General features: G+C 44.0%; 1 protein-coding gene and 1 long non-coding RNA gene across 3 annotated transcripts in view; one reads left to right on the top strand and one right to left on the bottom strand.

Annotated features, from left to right (window-relative positions):
- LAMA3 (laminin subunit alpha 3) overlaps nucleotides 1–18,026 on the bottom strand; it is a 247,697-nt gene that overhangs the window by 126,021 nt on the left and 103,650 nt on the right. Inside the window, exons 22-25 of one of the 2 annotated variants that reach the window (XM_077492578.1) lie at nucleotides 16,959–17,097; nucleotides 14,738–14,880; nucleotides 8,851–8,948; nucleotides 6,595–6,748 (exon numbers count right to left, since the gene is read on the bottom strand). In XM_077492578.1, coding sequence (XP_077348704.1) covers nucleotides 6,595–6,748; nucleotides 8,851–8,948; nucleotides 14,738–14,880; nucleotides 16,959–17,097 — 534 coding nt within the window. The remainder of the gene's footprint in view (nucleotides 1–6,594; nucleotides 6,749–8,850; nucleotides 8,949–14,737; nucleotides 14,881–16,958; nucleotides 17,098–18,026) is intronic. The other variant, XM_077492579.1, reaches the window with a different exon arrangement.
- Nucleotides 13,740–17,680, top strand: LOC143997132 (uncharacterized). The gene is made up of 3 exons (XR_013277650.1): nucleotides 13,740–13,835; nucleotides 15,229–15,337; nucleotides 17,418–17,680. It is a non-coding gene; the product is annotated as an uncharacterized LOC143997132 (long non-coding RNA).

Genomic DNA, 18,026 nt, shown 5'->3' with positions numbered 1-18,026 from the left:
TTAATAATATTACAAAATATGTTCAAATATGTTTTATTTACAGAGGAGACTGGACACACTGGTGTGACTTACAAGTGTATCTGCAAATGTATACAACTGAGAATTCTGTTTTAAAAAGTTGCATATTGGAAATACTTGTGACTAAGGCCGCGTACACACGCGCGGACTGTTTGCCCAACCTTGTTCGCCAAACAGTTTCGGCAAACAGTCCGCTCAAAATTTGCATGAGCGGACTTGCCCACACACGAGCGGACTGTTTCAGCAAACTGTTTGCCAAACAGTTCGCTCAACTTTTGAAATGAACGGACTCGTCCACGTAAGGAGGAGGCAAATCCGCCCATTTCGAGCGCGTGTACAGGTAGGCGGGGCCCGCGAAGGAGACGTCGCGGGCTCCGCCGCCTGGAATGGGCTTAAAGGGGAACCCCAACGCCGAAAAAAATCGGCGTGGGGGTTCCCCCAAAGTCCACACCAGACCCTTGTCCGAGCACGCTACCCGGCCGGCCAGGAAAGGGGGGCGAGCGAGCGCGCCCCCCCTCCTGAGCCGTACCAGGCCGCGTGCCCTCAACATGGGGGGGTGCCTTGGGGAAGGGGGGGCCGCGCGGCCCCCCCACCCCAAAGCACCTTGTCCCCATGTTGATGAGGACAAGGGCCTCTTCCCGACAACCCTGGCCGTTGGTTGTCGGGGTCTGCGGGCGGGGGGCTTATCGGAATCCGGGAGCCCCCTTTAAGAAGGGGGCCCCCGGATACCGGCCCCCCACCCTATGTGAATGAGTATGGGGTACAATGTACCCCTACCCATTCACCTGTGAAATAAAGTACAAAAAAAAACACAACACAGGGAAAAAATATTTTATTGCACAGCTCCGGGGGGTCTTCCGTCTTCGGGGGTCTTCTCGCCGGACTCCTCCGCTATCTGTGTGTAGCTCTTTTACTAGCGGAGGAGTCCGGCTTTCTTCCTCCCCGCCGCCGGCCTCTTCTCCCGACTTCGGGGGTCTTGTCCCCCTCTTCGGTTCTTCTGCCGGGCCACCGCGCCTTCTTGTAGCTCTTTTACAGGCGGTGGCCCGGTCTTCTGTCGCCGCTGTCGTCGCCGCCGCCGCCGCCGCCGCCTTCCGTTCTTGTTCTTCTTCTTGTTCTTCTTCTTCTTCTCCTGGAGATGTTGACTCGACGAGCTCTCCGGCCGGAATGCCAGAGCCGCGCTGTGCGGTCACTTATATAGTGACAATGGGGCGGTGTCACATGGTATATGTCACATGGGTTGGTCACATGGGTTGATGTCACATGGGGACTATGACATCGTAAGGGGGCGGGGTCACCATGTGACCAACCCATGTGACATATACCATGTGACACCGCCCCATTGTCACTATATAAGTGACCGCACAGCGCGGCTCTGGCATTCCGGCCGGAGAGCTCGTCGAGTCAACATCTCCAGGAGAAGAAGAAGAAGAACAAGAAGAAGAACAAGAACGGAAGGCGGCGGCGGCGGCGGCGGCGACGACAGCGGCGACAGAAGACCGCCTGTAAAAGAGCTACAAGAAGGCGCGGTGGCCCGGCAGAAGAACCGAAGGCGGCGACAGAAGAACGGAAGGCAGCGGCGACAGAAGACCGGGCCACCGCCTGTAAAAGAGCTACAAGAAGGCGCGGTGGCCCGGCAGAAGAACCGAAGAGGGGGACAAGACCCCCGAAGTCGGGAGAAGAGGCCGGCGGCGGGGAGGAAGAAAGCCGGACTCCTCCGCTAGTAAAAGAGCTACACACAGATAGCGGAGGAGTCCGGCGAGAAGACCCCCGAAGACGGAAGACCCCCGGAGCTGTGCAATAAAATATTTTTTCCCTGTGTTGTGTTTTTTTTTGTACTTTATTTCACAGGTGAATGGGTAGGGGTACATTGTACCCCATACTCATTCACATAGGGTGGGGGGCCGGTATCCGGGGGCCCCCTTCTTAAAGGGGGCTCCCGGATTCCGATAAGCCCCCCGCCCGCAGACCCCGACAACCAACGGCCAGGGTTGTCGGGAAGAGGCCCTTGTCCTCATCAACATGGGGACAAGGTGCTTTGGGGTGGGGGGGCCGCGCGGCCCCCCTTCCCCAAGGCACCCCCCCATGTTGAGGGCACGCGGCCTGGTACGGCTCAGGAGGGGGGGCGCGCTCGCTCGCCCCCCTTTCCTGGCCGGCCGGGTAGCGTGCTCGGACAAGGGTCTGGTGTGGACTTTGGGGGAACCCCCACGCCGATTTTTTTCGGCGTTGGGGTTCCCCTTTAAGCCCATTCCAGGCGGCGGAGCCCGCGACGTCTCCTTCGCGGGCCCCGCCTACCTGTACACGCGCTCGAAATGGGCGGACTTTCCGAGCGGGAACAGTTCGCTCATTTCGAAAGTACAGCGGACAGGCCCACACACGGGCGGACTGTTCGCTCAAACACAGTTTCAGCGGACAGTTTTTCGGAATTCCCGAAAGACTTTGTCCGTCCAACTGTCCGCTGAAACTGTCCGCTGAAAGCCCACACACGAGCGGACTGTCCGCCCAAACACTGTTCAGCGGACAAGGTTGGGCGAACAGTCCGCCCGTGTGTACGCGGCCTTAGAATTTGCTGGTTAGCTGACTTGGGTGCTGGGTAATTTTTGCAGCACTCATTTGTGGTACAAAATAAAATATACTAAAGTACTGAAATTAATACTCAAAAACAGATAATGACTAAAAGATAACGGAATAATTAAGCTGCAACCATGCTAATAGTGATCAGACACCGTGAAAAAATATAAAGTAATAAATAATGATGCGCTCTAATTAACCTCTCAATCAGGGCACAGGTGTTGATTAAATAAGTGCTAAATACAAAATACTCAATATGTGCTAAAAAATACCACTGGTGGGTAACTATTGATTTGTGGTGTATATTTTGCACTTGTGGTACATCACTAGTAACTCTATCGAATTGAACAAGGATTTGTTTTGGAGTATCACGTGTGTATTTTTTTAGCACATAGTAAGTATTTTGTGTTTAGCACTTATTCAATCAACACCTGTGCCCTGATTGAGAGGTTAATTAGAGCACATCAGTATTTATTAATTTATACTCATTTGTGGTACACTTGTAAACTGACCACGTGGATGTAGTTTTCCCTAGGTTCTGTTACTGTATATACAAAGTCCATACAGTGACACAAAATCTGAGGGGCCCAATTACATAGGTAAATAGGTCACATGTCAAACAGAAAACCATATTGAAATTTTGTATAAACTCAATTTACTTTTTACATGTGACCCTGTTCAATAGCTTAGAGTGCCGTTCCAATCGCCCACCAAACTACACCAGTAGTCCTCTACATTCGGGTGCCAGCGTCTGCAGTGTGCAGAGGTCCTCTATGACAAAGCCCTGTTGGTGGGGTAAAATGCATCAGGAGTGTGGTCTGGGAGGAACCTAGGCTGAGGCCCCTTTACATTAGTGCATGCGCTCTCAGGCATGCGGTGTCTTCGGACTACAAACTACTTTTTCCACACTACTGTTAGTTAATCAGAAGTTTTCATATCTTTGATTTAAGTATTTGACTTTATAGCAGACAGCTTTATAAAGTCAAGAGCTTGGCAACTATGTCCAAAAGCATTGATTAAAGTGACCATACAGTGTGTTAAATTGTACACTTTAACCTATAGCGGTAATGGCGAACATTGGTACCCAGATGTTTTGGAACTACATTTCCCATGATGCTCCTGCACTCTGCAGTGTAGTTGAGCATCATGAGAAATGTAGTTCCAAAACATCTGGGGTGCCAACAGGGCTGGTGCAAGGATCGTTGACACCCTAGGCGAAACCTAATTTTGCCGCCCCCCCGGCTGCGCCCATGACTCCACCTTACCCTGCCCTTGCTACACATGACCTATCTGACCCCTACACTGACCCCTTGACACATAAACTAATCCACCTGACTCCTACTTCCTGCACTACTCACATCAAACTGACCCCTACACTGACCTACCTGATAATTACACCGACCTAACTGGCACCTACACGACCCACCTGGCACCTACACTAACCCACCTGGCACCTACACTAACCCACCTGACACCTACACTGGCAATTACACTGACACTGACCATCACACTGACACCTACACTGACCATCACGCTGACACATACACTGGCCATCACACTGACACATACCCTGACACATACCCTGACACATACACTGAAAACACATACACTGAAAACACATACACTGACACATCACACTGACATCACCCAGACACATCACCCAGACACATCACCCAGACACATCACCCTGACACATCACCCTGACACATCACCCTGACACATACACTGAAAACACATACACTGAAAACACATACACTGAAAACACATACACTGACACATCACACTGACACATACCCTGACTCTGACACATGCCCTGACACATACCCTGAAAACACATACACTGACACATACCCTGAAAACACATACCCTGAAAACACATACACTGACACATACCCTGACTCATCACACTGACACTGACACATACCCTGACTCATCACACTGACACTGACACATACACGTACACTGGCATGACACATACACTAACACATACAATGGCACTGACACTGACACCTGCACTGACACATGCACTGACACTGACATATACACTGACACCTACACTGACCATCACACTGACGCATACACTGACCATCACACTGACCATCACACTGACCATCACACTGAACATCACACATACACTGACCATCACACTGAAGCATACACTGACACATACACATACCCTGACACTGACACATCACACTGACACATCACACTGACACCTACACTGGCATGACACCTACACTGGCATGACACTGACACCTACACTGGCACTGACACAGACACATACACTGACACATACACTGGCATGACACATACACTGGCATGACACATACACTGGCATGACACATACACTGGCATGACACTGACACCTACACTGACACAGACACATACACTGGCACAGACACATACACTGGCACAGACACATACACTGGCACTGACACATACACTGACACATACACTGACACATACACTGACACACATCACACTGACACACATCACACTGACCTACCTGACTCCTACTTCCTGCATTACTCACACACAAACCCCCTCCATACAGCTCAACGTAGATCGGGGAGGATCCATCCTCCTCCTTACCTCTGCTCTTTGATGCTGCCTTCATCCAGGCCTCTCCGACTCCTCCACACCGGGTGTGCAGAATTGTTCAGGAGTCCACGCCAGCGCCGTCCACCCGCTCCGCCGGGGCCATGCCAGCGCCGTGCACCCGCTCCACCTCCATCATATCGCTGCCGGAACCAGGCCAGCGCCGTCCACCCCGCTCCACGATGTCCCCGCCGGGCAGGAGGTCAGCTGACCGACCTCTCAATGCTCCCATCTCTGCCGAGCCCCGCCCCTCCGCTGCACTCACACAGACACACAGCGCCGCTCCAGAGGGACAGGCTGGAGCAAAGGAGTCCCAGAGTGGTGCTGTGAGATAAACACGTTTGAGCACGGTGGGACGCTCAGCGGAAAACATGGGGGATCGGTGGCGCCGGTGGCACACCACAGGGGGGGGCGAGAGATCAGAAGAGGAGCTCACACTGGACAGAGGGCGTGGTTGCTCCCTAAGTGGTAGTGCGCCCTAGGCGGCTGCCTACCTCGCCTAGTAGTAGCGCCGGCCCTGGGTGCCAAAGTTCACCCTTACTGATCTATAGTGTTCAGAAGCACCATTATTTATTTGACTGATACATGTCTAAGCAATATATTCTAAATGACAAAGAGCCATTAAAGTGGAAGTAAACCCTCCTATCGTTCTCAGCCAAGGAAGCTGCCATCTTGGCCTCTGTTTAATCTACAACTGTCATGATGCTGCACATGTGATCAGTTCTGACACCAGCCATTGGATGGTTTGACAGTCTGGTTGAGAGCGCAACCAATGGGAGGGTTACCTTCCCGTCACATGCCGGAAATGTAACTTATTTGAAACGGTTAAATGGAGGGGTTTACTTCTGCTTTAAATGAAAAAACAGAATCAATGATGTGTGACTAGTGCCGGCCATACACGGTTAGAATTTCGAAAGAATTTTCTTTCTAAAATCGTATCTAAGAATTTTCGTATGAATTTGGCACCATTAGTGGGCTGCAGCAACAGCCGATTTTCGTGCGGAAATAAAATTTGAGGAATCGGACATGTTGGAAATTTTTAGAAAAACAAACGATTTTCTAATCAATGATGGGAGAATCGTGCGAGAAATGTAATAAGAAAAGAAAATTTATGGAGATAAAAGAAAATTTACGGAGAGAAAAGAAGATTCCCGGCCAAGAAAATTATTTTCTGTAGCAACATGAGGTGAAATTGAAGGCTTGGTCGGCCAAATTTCGAACATCAATGGTGGCATCATTGGATCACAAAAAAACAAATTTTCTGATTTTGAAAAGAAAATTTGTTCGAAATTCGACCGTGTATGGCATGCATTATGTGACTGTACAATATGTAAAATGCTATATAAACTGTCAGTGCTACTGTATATTAAAATCTTTGATAAATAAATATTTATTAATAGATCCTCCTACCTGTCCTCCTGAAATATAAGCTACCGGTGGGCTCCCGCTGCTTAGTTTCCGAACAATTATTGGCCGGTTTATTCCATCTTGTTTGAAGTATTCCATGTCAGGGCCATGAACACACTTAAACCTCTCCAATGGCAAATGCTGATACACAAGACAGCTTACAAACACAAAAAAATGTTTTGAAGTCATATTACAAAATTACCTTTTAACATTTTAATACCAAAGTAAAAAGTAAAAAAAGTAATCTTTTTACAGGTTACGAAGACCCTAACAACAAACCCTTGAACCCCTTTGAAAGCATTTTGTTATATCTGTGGGAGAGAATCTGTGCTTCTTTGGTGCAATGCAGTGCAATTCTGTGGTCCATACACTTCAATAGAAACACTTTCCAAACGCTTATGTGTCCTATTGTCATAAGATTCCAGCAGGTTTTTTTCCCTAGCACAGGAATCGTAGCTGTATACAGATTGTGTAGAATTGCATCAATTCACACTGCAAATGCACTTGAAAATTGCACTGCATCAGTGTGAACCTAGCCTTAGATAAGTACAGAAGTATACCTGTTAATCTTGACAAGAATCCTGTCAGGTCAGGTGATACCAGCCTCTACTGCATTATTATGATTTACATTGTTCTAAGTTGTCTCTGAGGCCTATAGAGCCCCTCCAATCTTTGTTAAGGAGAATAGGTGAGGTGGAGGTATGGTGTATTCCTGTCCTAGGGTGACCACATTGTGCTTCCATAGATACAGTACAATGAGTCAATGTTGTTACCCTATGACAGGAAGAATGTTACTGGCAGAATCATCCAGTGAAAATAAAGGAAACAAAAGGAAGAAAAAGAGAAAATCTAGGCAGTCACCAGTCCAGGGACCAATGAACTGCAATATTCCATTTTTGTTCTTGGGTTTAGATACACTTAAATGTCTTCCATGTTGAAGTCACATTTGCTGGCCAAAAGCCATTCTTCAATCAACGTACGTATTGATAAGCAAAACAAGACATTGTATTTTTATACACGTGTAGGGATTTGCTGCCCTTTCCTGTTAGCTGTTAATATCACAGAGCTATGTATAATTACTGTATGTATTAGCACTTCCTGTCTCTGGGTGGCTGGCTTTGAAAAAAAAACAGAAGGAAGAAGTGGAGTAAGAGAAAAAGTCTCAGTCACATATTCTGTCAATTCAGACCAGAAGAGACTATTATGTAACTACATTCCAGTAGTTTAACTGCAGCTGCCCAATGCTTCTTGAGTGTGTTTCTGAATTCCTGTGACAGACCTATCTCTGTCCTATTGTTTTGTCAAATGCACAGTGCCAGATAGTCTGTACTACTATAAGTATGTAGTGGTCACCTTCCAGTATATTAGTAACAACTCCTGTTATTATCGTTAACACTGTCTTTTCTGGTCTGGGATTCCATAGCTGGTTGTAGCTTAGGGCTCAATAACCAGCATGGGCTAGAGTCAGGTTAGGCATCCAATGGCTGCTTCTGGTTAAAGGTCTGGTTACAGGTCAGATTAGAAACTACTTAGGGGGAATAAAGCATAAAGTAGATGTTTGTAGTGTGACGATTGTATATTTTGTAGTGATAGCTGCTTTCTGATTTTATTTATTTATATTTTTTAACAGTGCCTGGGGTTTTATTATATATCTGAGTTCCAGTGTCACACCACATTTTCTGCATTCCAGGCTGGTTGGACAATAGTTAAAGGATCTCCCCATCACCACTGATCAGGTCTTTGACACAGACAGATGCTGCATCATGATCACCCCCAGGTGCTCCCGCAATAAAATTTTGCTGCAACATTCATCTGGAGGTAACGTTATTAACAACTACATATACACATATGTTGACAATCCCTCCAAGACTTCTTTTGGACCCTTTATTAATAATACCTGTTTGCACATGTATGTATGTATTATTGATTATTGATCTTTTCTTGCATAAATATTGAATTGTTTCCATACTGTTGTGTATCTATATATTTATGGTTAGTGTTGTATGCTGGTTGCAGTAGTGCTTCTGCTCCCAATGACTTTGATTAGATTAATGGATAATTTCCCAGGAAGGGAACCCCCTCTGTTCACAGAGGCCCCGTCCTGGGTGGAGGCACTGCCAACTTTATTGTCAAAACTTCTGCATTCTATCTTCACCAAGTTTGGTAAACAGTTAAATTAAATCAATAAATATTTAATTATCATTCAGCTTGCTTAAGTTATGGTATAATATTGAAACTGATTCACAGAGCTATACTCACTTTTCACTAGCAAACCCATTATAGCTGCATGGCTCTGTAACTCTTAGCTGTAAAATGGACGCTTCATAGAAATCACTTGGCAGCAACACAAGGTAATCCTAAAACAAGAAAACACACACAGGATGAGATTTATATTTCATATGCTAAGAGATCTATTAATATTTTCACAAACGATTCAAACAGCTTTCACAATTATTTTCCAATTAGGTCCAGTTAGAATAATGTGTGAATCCTGGGAGAAAAGGTATGTGAATCTTGTGTGAAACAATTATAAATGTGTGTGAATTTAAATGTGGCTAAATAGGGTATTTATAGTGGTTCTGAACATATTTTCTTTCTTTATTAATTGTGATCAGGACCATAAAAACATAATTTTCAAAAATATCAAATACTTTTTTTTATTAGTTTTAGATAAAGCAGGGAACATGTAAAACCCCTTTCAGGCTTGATTGCTGTCTGTGTCCCCTCTGGAGAGTTTAATGTCTATTTGTAAGGATGACCATTGTCACTGAGACTGAAAGTAAAAGAAAAACACACATTTTGAGCTCCCAGCAGAAAAAGAACATAGGAAATCTTCCAATGGGGACACCTGATTTAGTGACAACTGTCTTAAGGGCTCCTTCACATGGATGGCTAGGAGGTGCTAAAAACAGGTGGTTGATTTGCGTTTTTACTGCCCACCCACAGGCAAACATGGCAGCCAGAGGAGACTGTACATATGCCATGGCTTTAATTTGCGGCCATGGCAAACTTAACTCAGAATGCAGAGTTTGACAGGCAGCACCCTCTGTCAAACTCACTCATTAAAGACAATTAGACTGCATCTTGACTTGTGGTTATTGTATGATGTTTCAATACAAAGACCCTGGTCAGATGGAAAAAAAAGACCCTGCCAACCCCACCAAAAAAAAAAAGGATTTAGGGGGTGGCCTTATCTCAGCGCTGCACTGCAGCACCCTAAAAACTGATCCAATGCGGTTTGCTTTTCAGAGGATGGTAGAAACTGCTGCCCGTGTGAGAGGCCTAAGGCCGCGTACACACGGGCGGACTGTTCGCCCAACTTTGTCCGCTGAACAGTGTTTGGGCGGACAGTCCGCTCGTGTGTGGGCTTTCAGCGGACAGTTTCAGCGGACAGTTTGACGGACAAGGTTTTTCGGAATTTCCGAAAAACTGTCCGCTGAAACCTTGTTTCAGCGAACAGTCCGCTCGTGTGTAGGCTTGTTCGTCAAACAAAGTTGCGCGCATGCTCAGAAAGGATTTTCACACCGAAAGCTATAATGCAGTGTATAGGACGTCGTATTTTTCGTCCCGTCGTACGTGCCGTTCACATCATCGCGCACGGTTTCAGCAAACTGTTCGTCCGTCGTGTGTGGCCATGTCCGTCCATGCTAAGTTTGAGCGGACTGTTTGCCGAAACTGTTTGACGGACAAAGTTGGGCGAACAGTCCCCGCGTGTGTACGCGGCCTAAGAATGGATTTACCTTCACTTTGGAAAGGTTTCTTTTAATGTCTGCATGACAAAAAAAAAAAAACTGATTATTTCTAACTATGCCCAACTTAAAGTAAAAAAATAAAGAAACAACACAGAACACTAGATATAAAACATAATTTTAAAAGAGTATAAAATTATAAAGCTAAATTAAAACTTGCCAAGGGCCATTATAGATTTCTTTAACACCAGCTGAATGAGGAAAGTGAGGTAGCAGAACAGTCACTAGGCAGTATACAACAGTAGAAGAAAAGTGGAAAGCTCTCACCACAGGGCACAACTTTGTCATTCGGTACCTGTTTACTTAACTTTTTTTGTTTTGTAAGCACAGCAGGGGCATAGATAAGGGGGGGTAGGGGGATATAACCCCAGCATCCTTGGTTTTGCAGCTACACAGCAGAAGGACTGCAGATGTTGTACCTATCAGAACGCAGAGGCAGCAGTTCAAAGTCCATCCTAAGCTCTGGTTACAAGACACAGCTGAGAGGACTTTATCTCACTTTGGAATGCCTGGTCTGGTGAGTGGATTTCCTGGAGGGGGAAGAACTGAACTGAAGGCAAGGGGGTTTCTGCACTAGAAGAGCTGTATGAGGGGGACTGGATGGAGATCTGTATTGTGGGGAGTTGTGCTGGTGAGAATTGGGTGGGGGGGATATGTACTGAGGGGAGCTTTACTGGGGGATGGGATCTGTACGGGGGTTGAGAAGATCTAAGCTATAGTGGAGAGTAGTATTGGGTGGGGGATCTCTATGGCAAGGGCGATTGTATTGGAGGGGGAGTACTGGGGTGTGATCTGTACTGGGGGAAGAAATCTGAACTGGAGAGGAGATCTATACTGGAGGAGGTCTGCACTGGGAAGGAGACTAACGGGTGGAATCTGTACTGGGTGGTGATCTGTACTGAGGGGGAAGATCTGTACTGGGGGGGAAATCTATATGGGGGGTCTGTACTGCTGGTAATGGGAGATATATACTGGGGGGAAATATGTACTGCCCCCCCCCCCTGCTGGAAAGAAAATTATCTACGTCTCTGAAGCATAGCAAAATTAAAAAACTGAATTTTCTGAAGTACTCCTGAATGTTAACGGTGAGCAACAAAATGTACGGTAATTCAGTGCTGAAAGAGGTAACATGGTGACATGGATACATGTATCTGAGTAGAGTGTACTTAAAAATCAATTACGAATCATTAACTAAATGATTCATAACCAGTTACAAAGAGCCCAGGGAGTAGTTATTTGTTACGCAATGCTGAATAAGGAGAAATAAAGAAGTCTCTTCTGCACTTCAAACATTCTTGGCTTATTACAATGCACAATGCTGACCAGTGTAATTCCCCAAAAAATCTGGCAGTAACTGCCAATGTTTTATACAGACTCCTATAATGGACAGCCTATGAAACACTGGATTTTTCTTAGCAGAAAACAGCCATACCCAAGTTACCACTGGAAAAAGCAGGTGGAGAAAAAAAAAAATCTTGAACCTTATTATATAGTAAAGGGTATTACAATGAGTTGTTAGGAACAACACCTTCCTAAATAGGGTTACATTCACACATCTGAGTTTTTGTGCATTGTTTACAAATGTAAGTAAGGGCCCTTTCAAATCAGGTGCACTGGGATTGCAATAGGCACCCTTGCCCAAGTGCAGAACCATTGCAAGCAAAGTAAATAAAAGTTGTGTTTCCTATGGGGCCCAGGCACTGTATCCTTCAGTACAACTGCTGGCGTGAAAGGGCCCTAAAATGAAAATGCAGACAAATTTAAACAAATCCAGAAGCTATGGAAGCCAAAGTAAAGAGTGATGGTTAACAGATATGCCCCCCAAACATCCATCTCAAACATACCTTCTCTCTGAAAAAGCCATTGACCTGTAACCGCATCCCCCTGGCGGCAGCCTAGGGCACCAAGAGTAGCTCACCAAAGTAGTGCCTAAACTGATGCACAGTTCCATTATGATTCGTGCTTACCTGCCTTACGTCTCTATCAGGACTGACATCCTAACACACCCAAACACATTATGGCTGATATGCTAAAAGGCCTAATTAATTGTGTGGATTTTCACCTCATCTATTCAATCATGTGAAAAGCAAATTTTTGTTTCCCTATTTCATGTGCGCATGGTTGGGTATTAGGGGCCCCATTCACACTGAGCAGCGTCCACTCCGATCAGCATGGGATCTGTGTGTAGGGGCCTTAAATTGAACAGGAATTTGCTTTTACATAGTAACATAGCTAGTCAAGTTGAAAAAAGATACAGGTTAATTAAAGCGGGGTTCCACCCTAAAGTGGAACTTCCGCTGATCGGAACCCTCCCCCCCTCCGGTGTCACAATTGGCACCTTTAAGGGGGAGGGGGGTGGAGATATCTGTCAAAGACAGGTATTTACACCCACTTCCGGGCATAGACTCCCGTAGGAGTCTATGCCTCTTCCTGTCCTGCCGCGCTGTCTGCTGGGAAACACACGGGTCCCAGAGACAGCGCAGACAATTCCTATTGCGCTGCGTGACTCGCGCATGCGCAGTAGGGAACCGGGAAGTGAAGCCGATTCGCTTCACTTCCTGATTCCCTCACCTAGAATGGTGGTGGCAGCAGCCGAGAGCCGAGCGATCGATCGGCCTCGGCTGCCGGCATCGCTGGACCCCGGGACAGGTGAGTGTCCATTTATTAAAAGTCAACAGCTGTAGTATTTATAGCTGCTGGCTTTTAATATTTTTTTCCCCAGTACAGTCTCGCTTTAAGTTCAATGAATAAAAGAAAAATTTAATAAATAAATAGTGAACCTCCATGAACAGAACCCTATAACTAAAGTACATCCAGAGAAAGACAAAGAAAAAGGTAAAAAGCTCCTTTCTGACCTCTAAGTCAACCTGTTATTACTTATAATTGTTAATATCCATTATAAGCTGGGCTTTTAAAAATGTATCTAGCTTTTTTAAACTTAAATAATTAAACTAAATATTCACGCAATTTATTTCATGAAGATTCTCAGCTTCTTAAGTAAAATAGCCTCAGTACCTCTATAAAGAAATCAAATGCTACACTATAAATCACCAACTGTGTACTGGTTGTTTCTGGAAAAAATGTATATGATACCAACAACTGTTTATTAAAATGGAATAAAAATATGTTAATAGTATTGCCAGTTATATGCTACCAATTTTGACAGCTCAAGCTTCAGCACAACTGACACACAATTATCTCCTACTAAACAAAATTTGAAAAGGCTCTATTACCATAAAAAGTAACACAAAAATGAATGTAGTTTTTCCATAGCGTCTAATGTAAATATTAAGCTGTTGTAAAACTATACATTACATTATCTCTTGTGCTTTTAATAAGACATTCTGGGTCTTTTGTAAAATAATACAAAAGATGTTTGACTAGTCCATTTTTTCTCAATCAGGGTTCTTTGGAACATTAGGCATTCTCCAAAGGCTGCTACGGTGTCATAAGCAACAAGCAACTTCTGCCATTAGATAACCTTTTTAGCTTTCTGTACGTGAGTAAAGGGGGGGGGGGGGGTATTCTCATTGATTACAAATGTATGGAGCATTCTTCCCAACAGTGACATCACATTAATGTACTGTACATTAAGCTGAAGAAATTGTAACTATTAGCATTGTGTCCCTGAGACCGGAAAGTTATTTCTAGGACTCCTCCATGTTAGGCTGAACTAGACTATCTGTTGAAATTAAATCAAAAGTAAGGCCCCTTTCACACTGGGACACTTTGCAGAAGCTACAGTGCTAAAAACAGCGCCTGCAAAGCGCCCTGAAACAGCCGCTGCTGTCTCTCCAGTGTGAAAGGGCTTTCACACTGGAGCGGTGCGCTTGCAGGACAGTCAAAAAAGTCCTGAAAGTCGCATCTTTGGAGCGCTGTAGGAGCGGTGTATTTACCGCTCCTAGAGCGCCCCTTCCCATAGAAATCAATGGGGCAGCGCTGCAAACCTGCCTGCAAAGCGCCGCTTTTTTTTTAACCCTTTTTTCGGCCACTAGCGCGGGTTAAAACTGTCCCACCAGGGCCGCATAGCGCCACTAAAATGACGGTAAAGCGCTGCTAAATATTGCACCGAGCACCCACAACGCCCCAGTGTGAAAGTAGCCTAAAGATAAAAATTTTCCATAATCCACAAAGAGGTAACTAAAGTTGATTTTTTTTATTACAAAAGTATGTATGTGTTCCCAGATCATTTTTATCAATTATCAAAATCTGTTTTTGACTAATTCATTGTCTAGGAAAATTGCAGAGATCCAAGCGGCCTGCCCCTTGCTTGTGTACTATTACAAACCTTTCTAAATAAAGATCACTAATGTTTTTATTTGTTTTTTCTTAAAGATACTCTTTATTAAAAAAGATCACTAATGTTTGAGTATGTGGCTGGGTGGCAATGAACTTACCAAGAGCACCCCTTCCACTACAATTTTAATGATCCAGTTTCCAGGGGCCAAAGAAAATGGTTCAGCAAAGCTTTTTCCTGGCACAGTAAGAAATGCTGGCTCTTTACTTGAATGGAACACGACCTCTTTGATGTCCAATGACCCTATAGATAAGAAATATTTTAAATCCTTTTTCCAAAATGTATCACAATGAGAATATATAAATAATTTTTAACAATATTGCAAACAGAAGTATAAACAAATCTATATTACATAAAAATGATATGCTCATACAATATGGACATACTTTGCTATGTATCTAAAACTTTTCTACTATGTGTTATGAAGTTAAACACTTTAGCAAACATTGTCAGGTTTGGGTTTATATTCACATGTATGGCTATTCTAGATGTATTCTGTAATGTATGTGGTTAACAAAAATGCACAAACAAGTTGGATTAAACTGTATTTGACCTGTTTTGCCCAATATAAAAACATGATATCTTTTATAGGTTTGTCCAATCTATATGGATTTAATCGAGAACAAACAATAACAACATGAAGGATCTCAGGAATCAGGCTAGTTTATGTACAGTCACTATGCATGCTTGTGACTCAGGTGTAAGTTTGTAGGGTGACCCCTATTTTTTAAACTTTTCTATGAAAAGGAATCACACCCTGTTCTCTTTGTATTGCTTCCTTTGTGCAAAATACCTGGTGATTCTGCCAGTCCCCTTGCTTTCCAATTTCACACTCACCAGACTAGGCATGGAAGCACATCCATCCCAATGTAATCATTTTTTTTCTTTGCATTCTACTTGGGAGCACAACCTGCCTGTAATCCAATGATCAGGCTTGTGCTGACACCCCCCTCCTGCACAACCCATCACTGGGAATTTCTGTGTACTACTATTGCTCTGTCTACTGCTGACACACCCCTTTTATACAAAAGATAAAAAAGGTATTTAGAATGTTGTATACTGTGTATTGTGACAGTATGAGGCCCTGCCACTGTGTAAGAAAATCGGCAAAAGCGACACGTGGTTCACACAAATGCAGGGCCTCCAGAAGAGCTATTATAAGCAGAGAAATATATTTTTTTTTCAGGTTTCTCTGGGTTTCTTAATCCCAAATTGGATCTTGGAGTTTGGAGACTTCAAAGAGCCTTGGGAGGGAAGAAGCCCCCAACCAAGTGTCCAGGTCTTTGTGGGGACCAGCAGGCTGTGTGTACACAGGCTTTATAATTATAGGCTTGGGCATAGCTCAAGCAGGGCCGCTGATAAGGGGGAACCACCAGTCCTGCAAGGGGCCCAGGCACACAGGGGGGCCCAAACAGCAGGAGGAATTGGTGCGGTTGGGCAGAGGGGCAATTGCAGAAGGATGCCCTGTGTGGTTCTTTTCCCCCTCCTGCTGGCTTTCAGCTGCTGCAGAGAGAGACACATGGCATTGTTCCTGGTATATTCTCCCCCAAGAAATGTAATGTAATAAGCAACTTTTTAAAAATAAAAAATAATTGTAAAAAGTTATTTCTTTTTTTTTTTTTTATGTAAAAAATAAATTAAACAAGGGCTAATTTACACAGGATTTCTGTTAGGTTTCTGCCCGCTAATAATTATTTTAGTGTATTCTTAGTGAAACTATGATCTTTATATATTCAGGGGGGGGGGGGGGGCTGCCAGGTAGGGCCCCCTGATTGCTAAGGAGGCAGATGTGCTCTTTTGCAGGGACAGTTGTGCTCTATCCAAAAGCCAGATGGTCTCAGGCTAGAAGACAGGAGGATTCTATATCTAGAGGCCAGGGTGAGGGACTATGCAGCAGGGAGTTGCAAGGGATATGCAGAGAATGCATAAGAGAGGTGTCTGGATTGTATATAAGCACACTAGGTACTGCGAACCGATCCGAGGGATCAACCTAAAGATCTGAGGTTGAGGCCTGAGTAGGGATGCTGCAAAAGAGAGCAAAGAGGGTTGCTATCATTTATTTCATGTTTGAACTGATAGTGAAAACCCCTGTGAGGGCAACTGTTCCTGCTGTTGGACTTTGCTTTGTCGGGCCGCTGTTGTGGACTCACTGGAATGCATTACACACTTGAACTATACCCCCTGCAATATCACAATACACAAATGTTTTGCTTTGTATTTCTATTTTAAACTGAATATGTTGTTTTACAAAGTAAGGGTTCACATATACTTTAAATGTACTTTTTTTATGCAAGCAGTGTAAATACCTACATTTGACTCACCCTCACCTTTGCTCAGCCGAGATCTAAAAGCAGTGATGTGCCCAGTTATAGGATTCAATTGAGGATTAATGTATCTCAAAATAATACGAAATAAGTTGAGATTTGATTTACCCACGCTAACTGGGATCCTAACTTCATTCTGTGAAAAATATAGAAAATTAATTATGCATACTTAGAAAAGCAGGGTACAGTATGTACATTCATTATGCATTCTGAATTGCTGGGTTTATCTTACTGTGTCCTTGCTTACCTCTAAGGACAAGTTGTATAATTAGAGTTTTCCCTATAAAATATACAGACTTTTTGCATGCTTCTATGTTTTTAATGTAAATTGTTGACTTTCTAACCCTAGGTCTGATGATTAGCAAAGATATAAAGATAGTTTTAAAGAAAGGACACTTACAAATAATGTCTCAGGTATGAAGAAATCCTTTACCAACTGAGATATTTATTTTGCAGACATGCAGGAAAAGGAGCTGAGCATAGAAAGGAGATGAAAGAAGGGAATGCAGGCTGCAGACAAGTATAACCAGGTCTGGCTGCAGAGACAAAGCAAAACAAGACATGGATATGAATATCTCCTAATCTACTAATACTGGAGTTGGCACTACACATATGAGTTGATTTTACTGCAGCAACAAATCTGAACTCTAAGCACGTATAAACATTTTTTTAATTAAGCTATGCGTTAGTTTTAAAGCATTAAATGTGTTTTAATTTTATTACATTCAATGTATTTGAAATACATCTAATATATGTGCAGCATAAGTATAGCATAAGTTTTACAAAGTGCAGTTAGTCCCATAACATACCCACAGGAAGGAAAAGCACATGAATAACCTCATTGGAGTGCGTCTGCTGTTTATACATCCAGTCAGATGTACATCTTGGACCTACCAAGCTGTATTACCTAACTGCAATGTTGTCCAAAGCCTGCCTGTGCTGTCTGATAGGTGTGTCCCAACCACAAGACTGACAAATAAGTCCACTGGCAACTGATACACTTATATAAGGTTTATTTATGTGTAATTTAAAGGATAAGTTCACCTTTGTAAAAAAAAGTAATAT

The sequence above is a fragment of the Lithobates pipiens genome, unplaced genomic scaffold (genome assembly GCF_037356315.1).
Source record: "Lithobates pipiens isolate NorthernLeopardFrog02 unplaced genomic scaffold, aLitPip1_a1.2 Scaffold_19, whole genome shotgun sequence".
NCBI classification, from domain to species: domain Eukaryota; kingdom Metazoa; phylum Chordata; class Amphibia; order Anura; family Ranidae; genus Lithobates; species Lithobates pipiens.
This window is presented reverse-complemented; position numbering and strand designations above follow the sequence as displayed.